Genomic DNA, 14,092 nt, shown 5'->3' on the forward strand with positions numbered 1-14,092 from the left:
ACTGATATTAAAACTTATATCTTTAATGGTTATTAATTAAAAATTTGAAACGAAGAAGAAAAAACACGCTCAGAAGAACAGTTATTTAAAATTATCAGTGTCTGATATTGGCTAGGGTTAATTCGGAGTGGTGTGGTCGCGTTCCCTTTAAATCAACGGGATGTGACTAAGAATCACTCTGAATAAAGCAAATCACCCTCAATCCAATTGCTGGTTCCAATATTATCCCACAACACTAGGTGGGACGTATTCACATCCATCAAAACATCCCGTTGATTTAAAGGGAACGCGACCACACCACTCCGAATTAACCCTAGCCAATATCAGACACTGATAATTTTAAATAACTGTTCTTCTGAGCGTGTTTTTTCTTTTTCGTTTCAAATTTTTAATTAATAACCATTAAAGATATAAGTTTTAATATCAGTTAGGGACCCCTACAGGGATTCAAGGTCTCATTAGACCATTGCCATATATAAATATATGTTCATGACGCCCTCATCGGGACCTCAGGCAGAAGGACCCATGCCCTACACTAGTAGTCTCCTACCAGAGGGCTGGTGCAACCACTAATTACTATTACGCCCTAGTGACAAGGCAAAACGAGTCAGAATACTACTTAAAGGGGTATTCCCATCGCTAAAATATGCCATTACTATTAGATAGGAATGGGTCCTAGATGTGGGACCCTCACCTATCTCCAGAATGGGACTGCATGCTCGGCCACCCTCTGTTCATCCCTATAGGAGTACAAAAAAAAAAAAAAAAAAAGCCAAGAGGTGGCTGTCACTTTTGCACGGTGCACTCTTTTCAGGAGCCCCGTTCTCTAGATAGGTGCAGGTCCCACCTCTGGGACATTGATGGCATATCTGTGCGACATCCCAGTTGTCCCAGATGGGTTAACCCCTGAGTGATGGGCTGCTATATAATCGTATAGTGCCTCTAAGAACGGGCATCGCCATGCGCATGAGTCACTGCCGTTATCAGCAGATTTCTGGTGTGGATTCTCTACAATATATGTGAATGGTGGTTTAAAAAGTGGACATGATGCAAAAAATATCACAGGGAGAGAAACTTGTACATAAGGGCAGGGCTTACGCGGCGACACAAATATGTGCAACTTGCTGTCGCGCAACTATTTTACAGCTGTGAAAACCAAGTTGCAGGGGAGTCGCATGCAACTTTACATTGAAGTCAATAGAGCAAGTCACACATCAGGTCTGGATTTTCTGTGTCGCACTGCTACACCAGTTTGGTCATGTAGCTGTACGCGAAGGCTCAGGCTACACGGTTGCACACGTGTTGCATGACATTTCATGTACTGTACGTGTCATACGACATTCTGCGGCTGTGATGCAACAAGTCACATAAAATCTAACACTGCTGGACTGTCCGTTTACTTCAACGCAAGTCACTGGCGAGACACGACTCACCTGCGACGTAGCTGTAGACTTTTCTGTCGCCCTAACCTTACACATGCAGATTCTGCAGTCCACCACAGGACCAGGACAGATTCCCATACTCTACCAGGAAATAACGTAGAGTCCCATTTAGTGACAACAAGCAGAGATCTTAAAAACCATGAGGAAAGGGCTCTATGACGACTATGACCACATTGCACTGTGTTGTGCAGCGCTGGGTCCTGAACATCTGTGCGGAGCGCACATGTTCCCCCCAATTTGTGGGGCCTCCTCCCGGACCCCACAAATATACTGAAAGGCTCATTCTGAATTCAGCTCCTAGTGAGGACGATGGCCGCGCCACGGAATATGTCGGCGCTATATAAAGGAATACAATATAAGAATAGCCGGAGACCAATTATTACAGAAAGTATATTGGAAAAGCGCTAAACTTTTGACTTCTAGATACAAGACAGCCCTACAGATGTCTGACCAATGCCTAGCCTGTACTAGAGGGCTATATCGGCCGATCACGTCGGGGCAAGACGGCCTCACCTGCTCACAGCTCGAGCTGCCCCCGTTGAGGCTGCGGAGTCTGACGGTGTGGAGGGCACAGTCCTCCTGGTTCCAGGCCAGCAGGTCCCCGTCCACACAGCACACCAGGTTCTTCAGCTGGGCGATACTCGTGCTGCCCGCCTGTTTCCTCAGCTGCTGGAAGAGCGGGTGTTCACACAACACGTTCTGCCAGCCGTCTCCGCTTCTCCCCACCGCCGCCATGTTTACCGGCCTGCCCGCCCACGGCTGTGATGTCAGTTTTCAGCGACCGCGGTCTGTCCTGGCTGGTGATTGGAGGGCGACGTGAGGGAGGGACCGTGTGAACCGCACGAGGCGGGGGCTCGTCCCACTGTGTGGCACCGGGGCTGCGTTATCTCTGCTGTATTGCCGCCCTCAGCTGCCCGAAACCTACATGTTTATATATCTATTCCCTACACTGATAATTTACTGGACTCCACACTCTCTAGCTCTCGTGAGACTACAACTCCCAGCATGTGCTAAAAGTCTGTAGCTGGCAGGACACAGTGGGAGTTTGTCAATGCAGATTATATTCACATGTGCATTATCTGCAGCGCTTTACAGGTGGATTTCGCCCAATGCACTGCAAAGGGTTAAATCCACTGTGGAAATATGCAGCATAAATTGACTGTAGGTTTAGGCCGAGGTCACATGTGACTATAGCTGCGGATTTTCGTGCGGCAAATCCTCAAGTTGTACAGTATCAGCAAAGTGGATGAGAATTTCTGAATTCCCATCCACATGCCGCATGAGAAAAAAGCAGCGGCATTGAGGATTTGGAATTCGCAACATGTCAGCGGATTTCTCTTGTGGATTTCACCCGCTCCAATGGAGATGGTCAGGGGCGGACTGGGAACTTCCCGTTTTGTACACAGTCCATCACAAAATACATCCCCCAAAACTTCCACTGGTCGGCCGTGAGGAGGGCTCAGGCGGCCCCCTGGGTATCAGCCCGCCGGGAAATTTCCCTGTAAGGTCTATGGCCAATCCGCCTCTGGAGAGGGTGAAATCTGCGGGCTTTTCCCCAGCAAATAAACCGCAGTGGATTTTTCTATCACGTGTGTTGCTGGCTTTACCCTGCAGGTTTGTACACGATGTGGGATCGTCTGTTCATACAGAGTTTTTTCCACATAGTTTTTGAAGTGGTCTTTGATCCTCCCAATGTCAACGGGATGTGGATTCAGTGCAGAACACGCACCGAGAATGAACTTGTCATTACTAGCGATGAGCGCTCTTCTGTTTTCATGTTCGGCGTACAAGGTTCGGGTTATCTAAGGGCTCTTTCACACTTGCGTTGTCCGGATCCGGCGTGTACTCCATTTGCCGGAATTACACGCCGGATCCGGAAAAACGCAAGTGAACTGAAAGCATTTGAAGACGGATCAGTCTTCAAAATGCGTTCAGTGTTACTATGGCAGCCAGGACGCTATTAATGTCCTGGTTGCCATAGTAGTAGTGGGGAGCGGGGGAGCAGTATACTTACCGTCCGTGCTTCCCACTACACTTTACCATGGCTGCCAGGACTTTAGCGTCCCGGCAGCCATGGTAACCATTCAGAAAAAGCTAAACGTCAGTTCCGACGATGGAACTCTATGCCGGAAGAAAAGAACGCAAGTGTGAAAGAGCCCTAAGAATTCCGTTGGTCCATGGTAGCGGAATCCATAACGAAATTCTTAGAAAACCCGTACCTTGTACGCCGAACTTGAAAACAAAAGAGCGCCTATCCCTAGTCACTTCTATTTTTCTGCACCATGGTTTTTAAAACCACAAGAGGAAAAAAAAAACTATAAATTACCATGGGGATTTCCAAATGAAATAAATAGGAAGGTAGCTTGCATGTGTTTTCTGTGTGGATTATAGGCACGCAATTTGCACTAAAATCCACACTGTAAAAAAAACTCTGTGAACATACCCTTAGACCGCTTTCAGACGAGCGAGTTCCATGCATCAGACTCGCCGTGTGAGAATGCAGCAGCTCCTGTTCCGACCTGTCAGCACTGATGGGGTCACGTAATATTACTATGCTATGTAACCCTTAGGCCTAGTTCACACGAACGTATGGCTTTTATAGTTTTTTGCGGTCCGTTTTTCACGGATCTGTTGTTTCGTTTTTGAGTTCCGTTGTGTTTCCTTTCTGTTTTTCCGTTCCGTTTTTCTGTATGCCATGTACAGTATACAGTAATTACATAGAAAAAATTGGGCTGGGCACAACATTTTCAATAGATGGTTCAGAAAAAAAGGAACGGATACGGAAGACATACGGATGCATTTCCGTATGTGTTCCGTTTTTTTTGCGGACCCATTGACTTGAATGGAGCCACGGAACGTGATTTGCGGGCAATAATAGGACATGTTCTATCTTTCAACGGAACAGAAATACGGAAACGGACCGTATACGGAACACAAAAAAAACGGCCCATACACTCGCAAAAAAAACATTCGTGTGAACTAGGCCTTAGGCTGAGTTCACACGGGCGTTGCGGGAAAAGGTGCGGGTGCGTTGCGGGAACATGCACGATTTTTCCGCGAGAGTGCAAAACATGCGTTTTGCACTCACGTTAGAAAAATCGGCATGTTTGGTACCCAAACCCGAACTTCTTCACAGAAGTTCGGGTTTGGGTTAGTTTTAGTGTAGATTGTATTATTTTCCCTTATAACATGGTTATCTGACTGAATCTCAGCCAGTGTAAGGCTCATGCACACAACCGTATTTATTTAGAGGTCTGCAAAATACGGATCCGCTAAAAATACGGTTGACGTCCGTGTGCATTCTGTATTTTGCGTAACAGCTGGCCCCTAATAGAACAGTCCTATCCTTTAGCAAACAATAATACTAAATGTTCTATAATTTTGTGGAACGGACATACGGAAACTGAATGCACACATTGAAATGAATGGTTCCGCATACAGTCCGAATAAAACCCGGAACAGACACGAAAAGAAAATACATTTCTGTGCATGAGCCCTTAGGCTGAAGTCAGGGGACATAAAGATTTCAACATGCCCCATCCTTTTGTTGGATAAGCCGTGGCCAGAGGGGTCTAGTAGCGGTTTATTCCCCTCTCCTCGGACAGCATGAAGATGCCACCTGTGTGCAATCTGTTTGAAAAAAGAGTCAATGTTTTGCGGCTGTACACAGATGAGTCTTACATCACTGCCAGAATCCATCCTTAAACCTCTGCTGCGTTTGACGCTTCACTGTAATCTCATGTGATAGTGTAATACACGCACAGGTTGCCCAATTAAATCCCATCTACTAGAAACCTTCATTAAAACAAAAGTGCAGGCACTAATGCACCCAGGAGACACCCACTGAGTCCATCAGCAGTTTAGACCATGCTTAACGGCTGACAGCACTAGGTAGAGACAACAGGATAAACATACCTTTTGTGGAGCATTTTTCATCAGGAGTGGTGTAAATATGAAGTTTTATTCTGCCAAATGCTGCTCTCTGAAGTGCCTATGAGGCGGAGCTTTGTAGGCACTTGAAAGATATATTTGGCAGAACAAAACTTCATATTTTCACTACTCCTGATGAGAAATGCTCCACAAAAGGTATGTTTATCCTGGGGGGGCACATTTATTATGGTGTAAAAAAGTTTCAGTTTTCAAAAGTGTCACTAAAGGGGCGGGGCTTAGCACTGCCCAATGGATTTACTATAACTTACGCCAGAAACTGGTATAAGGGCTCTTTCACCGGAAAAATCCTGATCAGGATTATCCCAATGCATTCTGAATGCAGAGAAATCCGTTCAGGATGTCTTCAGTTCCGGACCGGAACTTTTTTGGCCGGAGAAAATACCGCAGCATGCTGCGCTTTTTGCTCTGGCCAAAAATCCTGAACACTTGCCGCAAGGCCGGATTCGGAATTAATGCCCATTGAAAGGCATTAATCCGGATCCGGCCTTAAGCTAAACGTCGTTTCGGCGCATTACCGGATCCGACGTTTAGCTTTTTCTGAATGGTTACCATGGCTGCCAGGATGCTAAAGTCCTGGCAGCCATGGTAAAGTGTAGTGGGGAGCGGGGGAGCAGTATACTTACCGTCCGTGCGGCTCCCGGGGTGCTCCAGAGTGACGTCAGGGCGCCCCACGCACATGGATGACGTGATATGCGCATGGGGCGCTCTGACGTCACTCTGGAGCACCCCGGGAGCCGCACGGACTGTAAGTATACCGCTCCCCACTACTACTATGGCAACCAGGACTTTAATAGCGTCCTGGGTGCCATAGTAACACTGAACGCATTTTGAAGACTGATCCGTCTTCAAATGCTTTCAGTTCACTTGCGTTTTTCCGGATCCGGCGTGTAATTCCGGAAAGTGGAGTACACGCCGGATCCGGACAACGCAAGTGTGAAAGAGCCCTAAGTTATAGCTAGTGTGCACCAGCTCCTAGCTGGTGTAGATTTTAGTTTTTGGTGCACGGAGTGCCAAAGTTGCGCCTAATTTATTGAGGCATCAAGACTGGTCGATGGGAACATCTCCCCCACACTGTGCAAAAAACACTACAAAAAACGCAGGGGGACAAAAAACTAATCTTTCCGTGAAAAAAATAGAAGTGTCTGTGATTTATTTGAGGCTGAGGGTACTTGACTAGATTGTTTTGGTGGTGATTATCATTATTTTACAGCTCACAGTAAATGCTGGTAATGCGAACTATATAGACATGGATGAAATAATCTTTATCATTAGTTATGGTTTTCCAATTTGTAAAAATATTGGCTGTGATTTTAGGATAAGTTGTCCAGAAAAAAAGAAAAACTCTGGTTGCCATGTATTAAAACTGTGTGAGGAAGGCAGTGGTCGCAGGATCTATCCTAAGGCGGACGCGTACAGGGGAGATTTCTCCACCAGAGCTGATGAAGCTATGCTAAGGCGAGAGTACAGGACTACAAGTACCGGCATGCACCGCGGTCACCACAGGGGGCGGGGCAGTTAAATATCGGTCATCAGGCTGTCGGGCGAGGAAGTGAGAGGATGGAGGCCTCGCAGAGACATCGCGCCCTGTACAAGGGGACGACCCCTCCGTGGAAGGAGACCTATCGGAAGGTAATGGCGGCGCCGTGCCCGGCGGCTCTCCGCTGTGTGCAGGGCGCTGACCTCCCGCCTTGTGCCCCTAGAGATGTGTGGAGAGGCTGAAGAGTAACCGCTCCAGGCTGCTGGACAAGTTCCGCCAGGTCGGGGAGTGCGGCAGTGCGGGCGTCGGAGGCTCCTTCCTGGTGCAGGAGGTGATGGAGGAGGAGTGGAGGGCCATGCAGATGCACAGCGGCAGTCTCCCACCGCTATGGCAGAGGGCTTCCTTCTCACAGGTAACTGCGCCTGGGCTTTTATTATGGCATTAAAGGGCTTGTCCCACTACTACAACAACTAGGGGGATAGGTGTCCGACCTTCTGGAGCCCCTCACTCTGGGGGCTGTGTTCTCCATTTGAATGGAGTGGATACTTGTGCGCACTCCTTGGTGTAGGTTCACACTTGCCTTTATTAGATCTGGCAGGCTTTTCCAGCACAGAACAGCCTGTCTAAGGCTACCTTCACACTAGCGGCAGGACGGATCCCACAGGCTGTTCACCCTGTCGTGCTGCCGGACTGCTGCTCCGTCCCCATTTACTATAATGGGGACAGGGGGTGGACTTCCGGTGCAGTGCACGGCGAAAGGCTGCCGGACTAAAAGTACTGCATGTCTGACTTTTTAGTCTGGCGGCCACCGCCTCTTGCTGTGCAGCGCTGGAAATCTGCCCCCCTATATAGTGAATGGGGATGGAGTGGCAGTCCGGCGGAACAGCTAAATAGCGGCAGGACGGATCAGAAGGGGTGAACAGCCTGTCGCATCTGTCCTGCCGCTAGTGTGAAAGTACCCTAATACTGCCATTCACTGCTGGCCCCCATTACATGCAGTGCTTTTTATCCTGCTTGAAAGCGTCTTGATACTATTCATTTCACAAGGGTAACAGGAGAAAACGCACCCCAAAATTTCATGCATTTTTTTTTTTCCTGAATACGGCAACACCTCATACGTGGTCATAAACTGCTGTCTGGGGGCATGGCAGTGACTTGATACTTTTATAGATTAGGTTGTCATGGACATGGCAATACCAATTATGTGTGTATATATATATTTTTTTATTACCTAAATGAATGTATATGAGAAGACAACTTTTATTTACTTTAATTTATCAAGACCCATCTGAATCTTAAAGATCCAGTAGGCCTAATGGCTATACAGTGCATTGCTATAATCCTCTATTGCAATGCACTGTATAGTCAGTGCTATACTTACACTAAGGCTGATCAGACCCTCATGGTCTGGTTGCCATGGCAACCAATGGGCTGCTGCCATTGCATCGGCCCGATGCAAGAGAGGGAGCTCCCTCCCTCTCAACCCCATGGATGCTGCGGGCGGCTGCTGACCTCGGGGATCTATGGGGTTAAATGGCCGATATCTATGCCATCACCAATTTCAGCCGTAAGTTACAGCAGACACTCTGCTAATGGCAGCGGCTTAGTTCCTGAGCTGCCACAGGGGAGAATGGCCACATGTGGGGGGCAGTCATGCCTGATTTCAGGCTGTGATCTCAAGGGTGGAGATCACGGCCTGAAACCGGCATTTTTCTCAATGAATTGCTCAGATTGGTTAGTCTCTGTAGACTAACCAATCGGAGCGCTTTCCGGCAAGGGACTACTCTGATTGGTCCCTTGCCGGCTTCCCCGGTGTCTCTGCTCTCCGGGAGAACAGAGGCTCTGGTGCTGTGACACTTTATAGTCTCACAACCCCCGTAAGAAAATTGGAAGCGACTGTACGTCCAAATGCAGTAAGTCACTTGCAATTTGGACATACAGTTGCGTCCAAATGCGTGAAAGGGTGGATCTGCCAGTTACGTAGAGGTGCTGACCTCTACGTAACTTCAGCGCATCCAGCTCTGCTTCTGAGCGGTCTTACATTGAGACCATTTTCTATGCCTAAAACAGGCGTAGAAAACGATGACTGAGATGGGCCTGTCCCCTTCTCCACCCACTCTACGGCCATGGCATGAGCTTGGTGAAGTTGCAGATCGCGGCTCAAATAACCTTTCTGCTGCAATTTGCTAGACATGTGCCTAATATAGACTTTTTTCTGATCGTAAATGACCCCATAGTGCTCCGGAGTCAGAATGTTCACAACCCAAACATTTCAAAACCTACAACTTGATGCAGACATTACATCATAACCTATGTTTTGCTTTTAGCCTTTTGGCGTATTACAGGACCCTGAAGAGCTGGTTATTCTGGAAGAAATCAAGCAAGAGCTTTTACTAGAAGGTAAATATGAAAATTAAGATTCATGGTTAGTAATTTGGCATCTGGTTTACTCTTGGATATTCGGATCTTTTCACATTTTTCCAAAACTACTAAGCTTAGACCTGCACCCGATTTATCACAGGGGCTCGGGCTGGATGGTAAATATGGTGCAGATTTAGACACTTCTCTCTGACTCTATACAGCTATGGTTGGTTTACTTTGAGGCATAATTTTATGCCAGAATTGTTGCAAATTTGGTGCAAATGATACCTCTTGGGTCACATCCCTAATGCTGTGAAGTTTCACCCCTTCCAATAAATACCAGCTTTTTTTTGAGCAAGTCCAAAAAAGTTGTAGAAACCCTACTTGCTCCACAGATTGTAGGCGCATTCGCACTAGTAAATCTGGGCCATAGCCTTAAAACCCTTAGTGTCGCTCATCTAGTCCAGGCATGCTCAACCTGCAGCCCTCTAGCTGTTGCAAAACTACAACTCCCAGCATGCCCGAACAGGCTACAGGAGGGCATGGTGGAAGTTGTAGTTTTACAACAGCTGGAGGACCGCAGGTTGAGCATCCCTGTGCTAAAGTAGAAAGGTTCCTTGATAAATGGGTTTGGGTGCACTAGAGGGAGCAGCAGCCTCCCACTTCTATTTTCTGGAAGTCTGTTGATGCAGACTGTAGCATTGTGTGAAGGGGTTAAATTCTGTACCACTGGTCCGTTTGTGCTGTATTTCAGTCCCTTGTGGATATACCATTAAATGCATTTTCTATCTATACATTTATGGGATATCCTCTGGATAGTTGGTAGTTTTAACAACTGGGTCCTGCCTGTCCATCTGGGCACGATGAGTTCTACCATGTAGTTCTCTCCACTGCATCCTAAATCTTAAATATAAAATGAACTGTTTTCTTTCCTTGCAGAACAAGCAATGGTTTTAGAAATTGAAAGGATTGTTCAGTTTGAAGCGGAGTGTCTGGACTCAGTAGTTGGACTGAATAATGGAAATGAAGTGGTGTGCCCTGTCTGTAATAGGTAAGCCTCTATACTTGAAGGCACATATCTCTAAATTTTGCCATGTTTTAGTGTAACTGTTTGTCTTGCAGGAATAATCTAACGGTAACCAGCTGCTTTATCGTGTGTCAGTGTGGAGTGTACATCAATTGTAAAGTAAGTGGGTTCCCCCCCCCTTTGTTCTGCTAAGGTATGAATGGGTTTTCCCCAAATCGATACTGATCCACCCCCTATTCACGGGATCAGTGATACGTGTCTGACTACTGGGGCCCCCACTGATTACAAGAACAGGGGTCCCATATCCTGTTTTAATGGGGTGGCGGTCAAGGATGAACACCGACACGCCATTCAGACTCCTACAGGACTAAGTGAAGTATAGCTTTAGGCTATCTCCAGCAATGCTGTCTTGGGCCTCTTTCACACAAGCGTGTGCGCCCCGTGGTCGTGTTGCGGCCTGCAAAATGCAGGCTGCAATGCATGAGCACAGTCCGCGGGGCAGCGGATTGCGGACCCATTCCGCTGCAAATCTGCAGAAATAGGTGTGGATCTTCAATGCGCTCACCTGCACCCATGTGCAGGTCCCTTAACCTCCATCCTCTGTGCAGTGGTTGTGCCGGTTTACTGCAGCTCGGCTCCTGTTAACCATTTAACTAGAGATCAGCAGATTAATTGTGACGGATCGATTCCTCTCATTCAGAGAGGGATTGTAACATAGCTCATCACTTGTGAGGGGGTTTCTCTACTGGTGAAGCACCCACGTACCTGTAGATTGACAAGGCTGGACATCTCGCATGGCCCTGACCATTTTGCAAGTAGCAGTGTAAGCGCAGTGACTTTGCTTTTCGGGAGCAGTGACTGTTCATGTGCAGCTACCCGGAATGGCCACATGCAGTCACTGCTCCAGAAGCAGAACTTCTGCGCTTGCACTATTGGTAGTTAAGAGCAGGAGTGCCAGTGGTGTTGGGGGGAAAAAAAGCGACCTCTGTCGCTACGGGAATGGTTCAAAGTATATTTTTCTTTTCCCACTTTCTATGAATAAGGTTAACTCCATTCTGTGTATTGTGGGTTGAATGCAGTCTGTGAATCCAGCCTCTGGCCACTTTCACATGGCAAATACTGAGGCAAAATAGTGCCGTGTGAAAGTGGCCATAAAGTGACTTTATCTACCATCTGATATTATAATTGACTTCAGTCTCAAGGCATGGACACCGAGAAGCTACAAGCGTTGCTGGAAGCAAACTTATCGGCGCACGCCAGCTACTGCAGTGAGCAACCGGTGTTTTCAGTCGGCTTGGGAGCAGAAGGGATGTCCAGTATGTTCATGAGTTGTTCGGTAAGTGACTTCCTGCTGGTCTTTAAGGTTTAGTACAAATCCAAAATGGTGGGTGGGTGTTGCACAGCATTTTAAGAAAAATGTCACTGCAGTTTTTGATTCAAAGCCAGAAGTCAGTTCAGAGAGGGGTAACTTTAGTTTCCATTTGTTAAATCCACTTCTTTCTTTGGCAGAAACTGCTTGTGAAAGTGACTTTCCTGAGAAACACTGAAACTTTCCTCAGAGCATTAGTTTCAGGAAATACATCTTCAGGGGATGTTCACACAGTGGGTTTTTACAACTAATTCTGCAATGAAAACCACACTGTATCTCCTCTGAGACAGTGTCCCATGTGTGTTTTTTATTTTTTTGGGATTGGATGTGGACACAATGTGCGATCTGTATTTCCATTCCACAGCCTCGCAAAAAATAGAACATGTCCTTTTCATGTCGATGTTGCAGACAAGAATAGACATTTCTAACAGATGTCTATCAGGACGTACTAATCCACGAAATGAGGGACATACATGGCTGGTATCTGTTTTGCACTGTCATTTGCAGACCACAAAAACTGATATTGTCGTGTGCAGAAAGCCTAGAACAAAGACAGTTCCACTTGAAGGGGATTCTGTCAACAGCCTTTTTATTTTTTGTCAAGATCTCTACTTGCAATCATTCATTTATAGGGTACAACCACACAGCGTGGCCATGCTTGGATGTAGCTGCGGAGTTCCTCACAAGCCATTAGAATGGAATTATTTATTCAGAGTTCACTGTTAATGGCTGTGTGGTCTTGCAGATTACTGCAATACATGAAGTTTTGGCCAGCTTCCTATATTGATAACCTATCCTCGGATATGTCGCCAATATCAGATTGGTGGGGGTCTGACTCCCAGCACCCCCCATGATCACCAGTTTGAAGAGAACGCAGTGCCTGTGTGAGCACTGCTTTCTCTTCACTCTTAGGCTGAAAGCACACGGCTGTTTTTCACGGCTCTGAGCAGTCTGTGGAACCACGGGCTGGATTCCTGCTGAGAGCAGGAGCGCACGGCTTCATTGGTTGCTATGACGCCGTGCGCTCCATGCTGCCGCCGCAATACAGTAATACACTGGTATGATACTGTGGCGGCAGCAGGGAGCGCACGGCATAATGGCAACCAAAAGTGAAGTGAATGAAGTGCTCACACTACTGTTGCTTTCTCTTCCACATACTGATAGGTTGGGTTCCAACTCATGGCACCCCCACCTATCTAATATTGCTCATTTATCCTGAGTCCATCTGCAGAAAATGCAGATGGCACATGTCTGTGGAAAATGAATGTGAATGAGCTCAAAGTGCACTGGATTTATCATCCCGTATCAGCCACTGATCAGTCTGGGGCATTTTTAGACTGTCCATGCTTTAAATCTTACTGTATTGTTTAATGGTGAAAGTAAGCAATGGAGCAGATTTAAAGGGAACCGGTCATTGACCTTATGCTGACCTCACTGAGAGCAGCATAAACTAGTGACAGAAATGCTGATGTCAGCGGTGTGTCACTCATCAGCTAATAGTAAGTGGTTGCTGAGAACCAGCATCATAATCATTGCAGCCCAGGCCTGGAAAAGAGTCAAATCTACCTGAGAAGAGTCCTGGTTATTATAATCTCCTGCTCTCTCGCCCATCTGCTGATGATTGGCAGTTCTCTCCTAGACAGAAAGGGAGAAAACTAGGTAGAAGACTGTCAGCCATCAGCAGGTGGGCAGGAGAGCAGGAATTCATGAGTAACCAGGACTCTTCTCAGGTGGCCGGGACTCTTTTCCAGGCCCAGTCTGCAATGATTGTGATGCTGGTTCTCGGCAACCACTTACTTTTATCTTATAAATGACAGACCGCTGAGATCATCTCACCTGTCTCTACTTTATACTGCCGTTAGTATGGGCAGCATAAAGGTGATGACAGGTTCCCTTTAAATCTGTCATGGTAATTTTAATAAGAATGTTACTTTAATTTCTCATGAAAATCATGAAGAAATGTTTTTTCCTCTGTCTCCATTTAGGTGTGTGACGCAGTGGTGATAGTACTCTGAAAGGATTTTCTTCAGGGCTGTGCTTGTAAAGTCTTACATTTTGTATCTGTTTTGTATACATTGTATATTTTTTATATTTATAAATAAAGTAAAACTTTTGGTGGCTTTGTAACTAAGTTTGTGCTTTGTGTATGTCTACAGAGCAGCTGAATTGTGTGGGTCCCCCCTATAGTTATTAGAGATGTGAAAACACCAGAGCTACAGCTTGCTGCATTTTGAAGGGAAAGACCAAAATGCTGCTAATGTCTCCTCTAATATTCCCCACAGACCGTCAGCTAATATCTGATGGTGGCATTTTTACTGCAAAAAACTGATGCAAAAAAAAATTCTACCTATATCAAATTAAATCAGTATTACAAGGGGTTTTGTAGTAGCGTAATATTGATGACCTATTGTAACCTCAAGATGGGTTATCAATCAGATCGGTGGGGGTCTGACTCCGGTCACCCC

The 14,092-nt window shown here is 46.5% G+C and overlaps 2 protein-coding genes across 3 annotated transcripts in view; one reads left to right on the forward strand and one right to left on the reverse strand.

Moving 5' to 3' along the window:
• NUP88 (nucleoporin 88) overlaps positions 1-2,188 on the reverse strand; it is a 43,831-nt gene extending 41,643 nt beyond the window's left edge. For both annotated transcript variants that reach the window (XM_044287564.1, XM_044287563.1), the window contains exon 1: positions 1,956-2,188. In XM_044287564.1, the coding sequence (XP_044143499.1) occupies positions 1,956-2,177 (222 nt within the window). In that variant the 5' untranslated portion in view covers positions 2,178-2,188. The remainder of the gene's footprint in view (positions 1-1,955) is intronic.
• A 4,716-nt stretch (positions 2,189-6,904) lies between these two features.
• On the forward strand, positions 6,905-13,754 carry RPAIN (RPA interacting protein). Its single transcript, XM_044285339.1, has 7 exons — positions 6,905-7,022; positions 7,094-7,282; positions 9,198-9,270; positions 10,171-10,282; positions 10,354-10,417; positions 11,454-11,594; positions 13,613-13,754. The coding sequence occupies exons 1-7, from the start codon at positions 6,951-6,953 to the stop codon at positions 13,640-13,642; spliced, it is 681 nt and encodes a 226-aa protein (XP_044141274.1). The 5' UTR covers positions 6,905-6,950; the 3' UTR covers positions 13,643-13,754.
• Positions 13,755-14,092: the final 338 nt, after the last annotated feature.

Source organism: Bufo gargarizans, chromosome 3 (genome assembly GCF_014858855.1).
Source record: "Bufo gargarizans isolate SCDJY-AF-19 chromosome 3, ASM1485885v1, whole genome shotgun sequence".
Classification (NCBI taxonomy): Eukaryota; Metazoa; Chordata; class Amphibia; order Anura; family Bufonidae; genus Bufo; species Bufo gargarizans.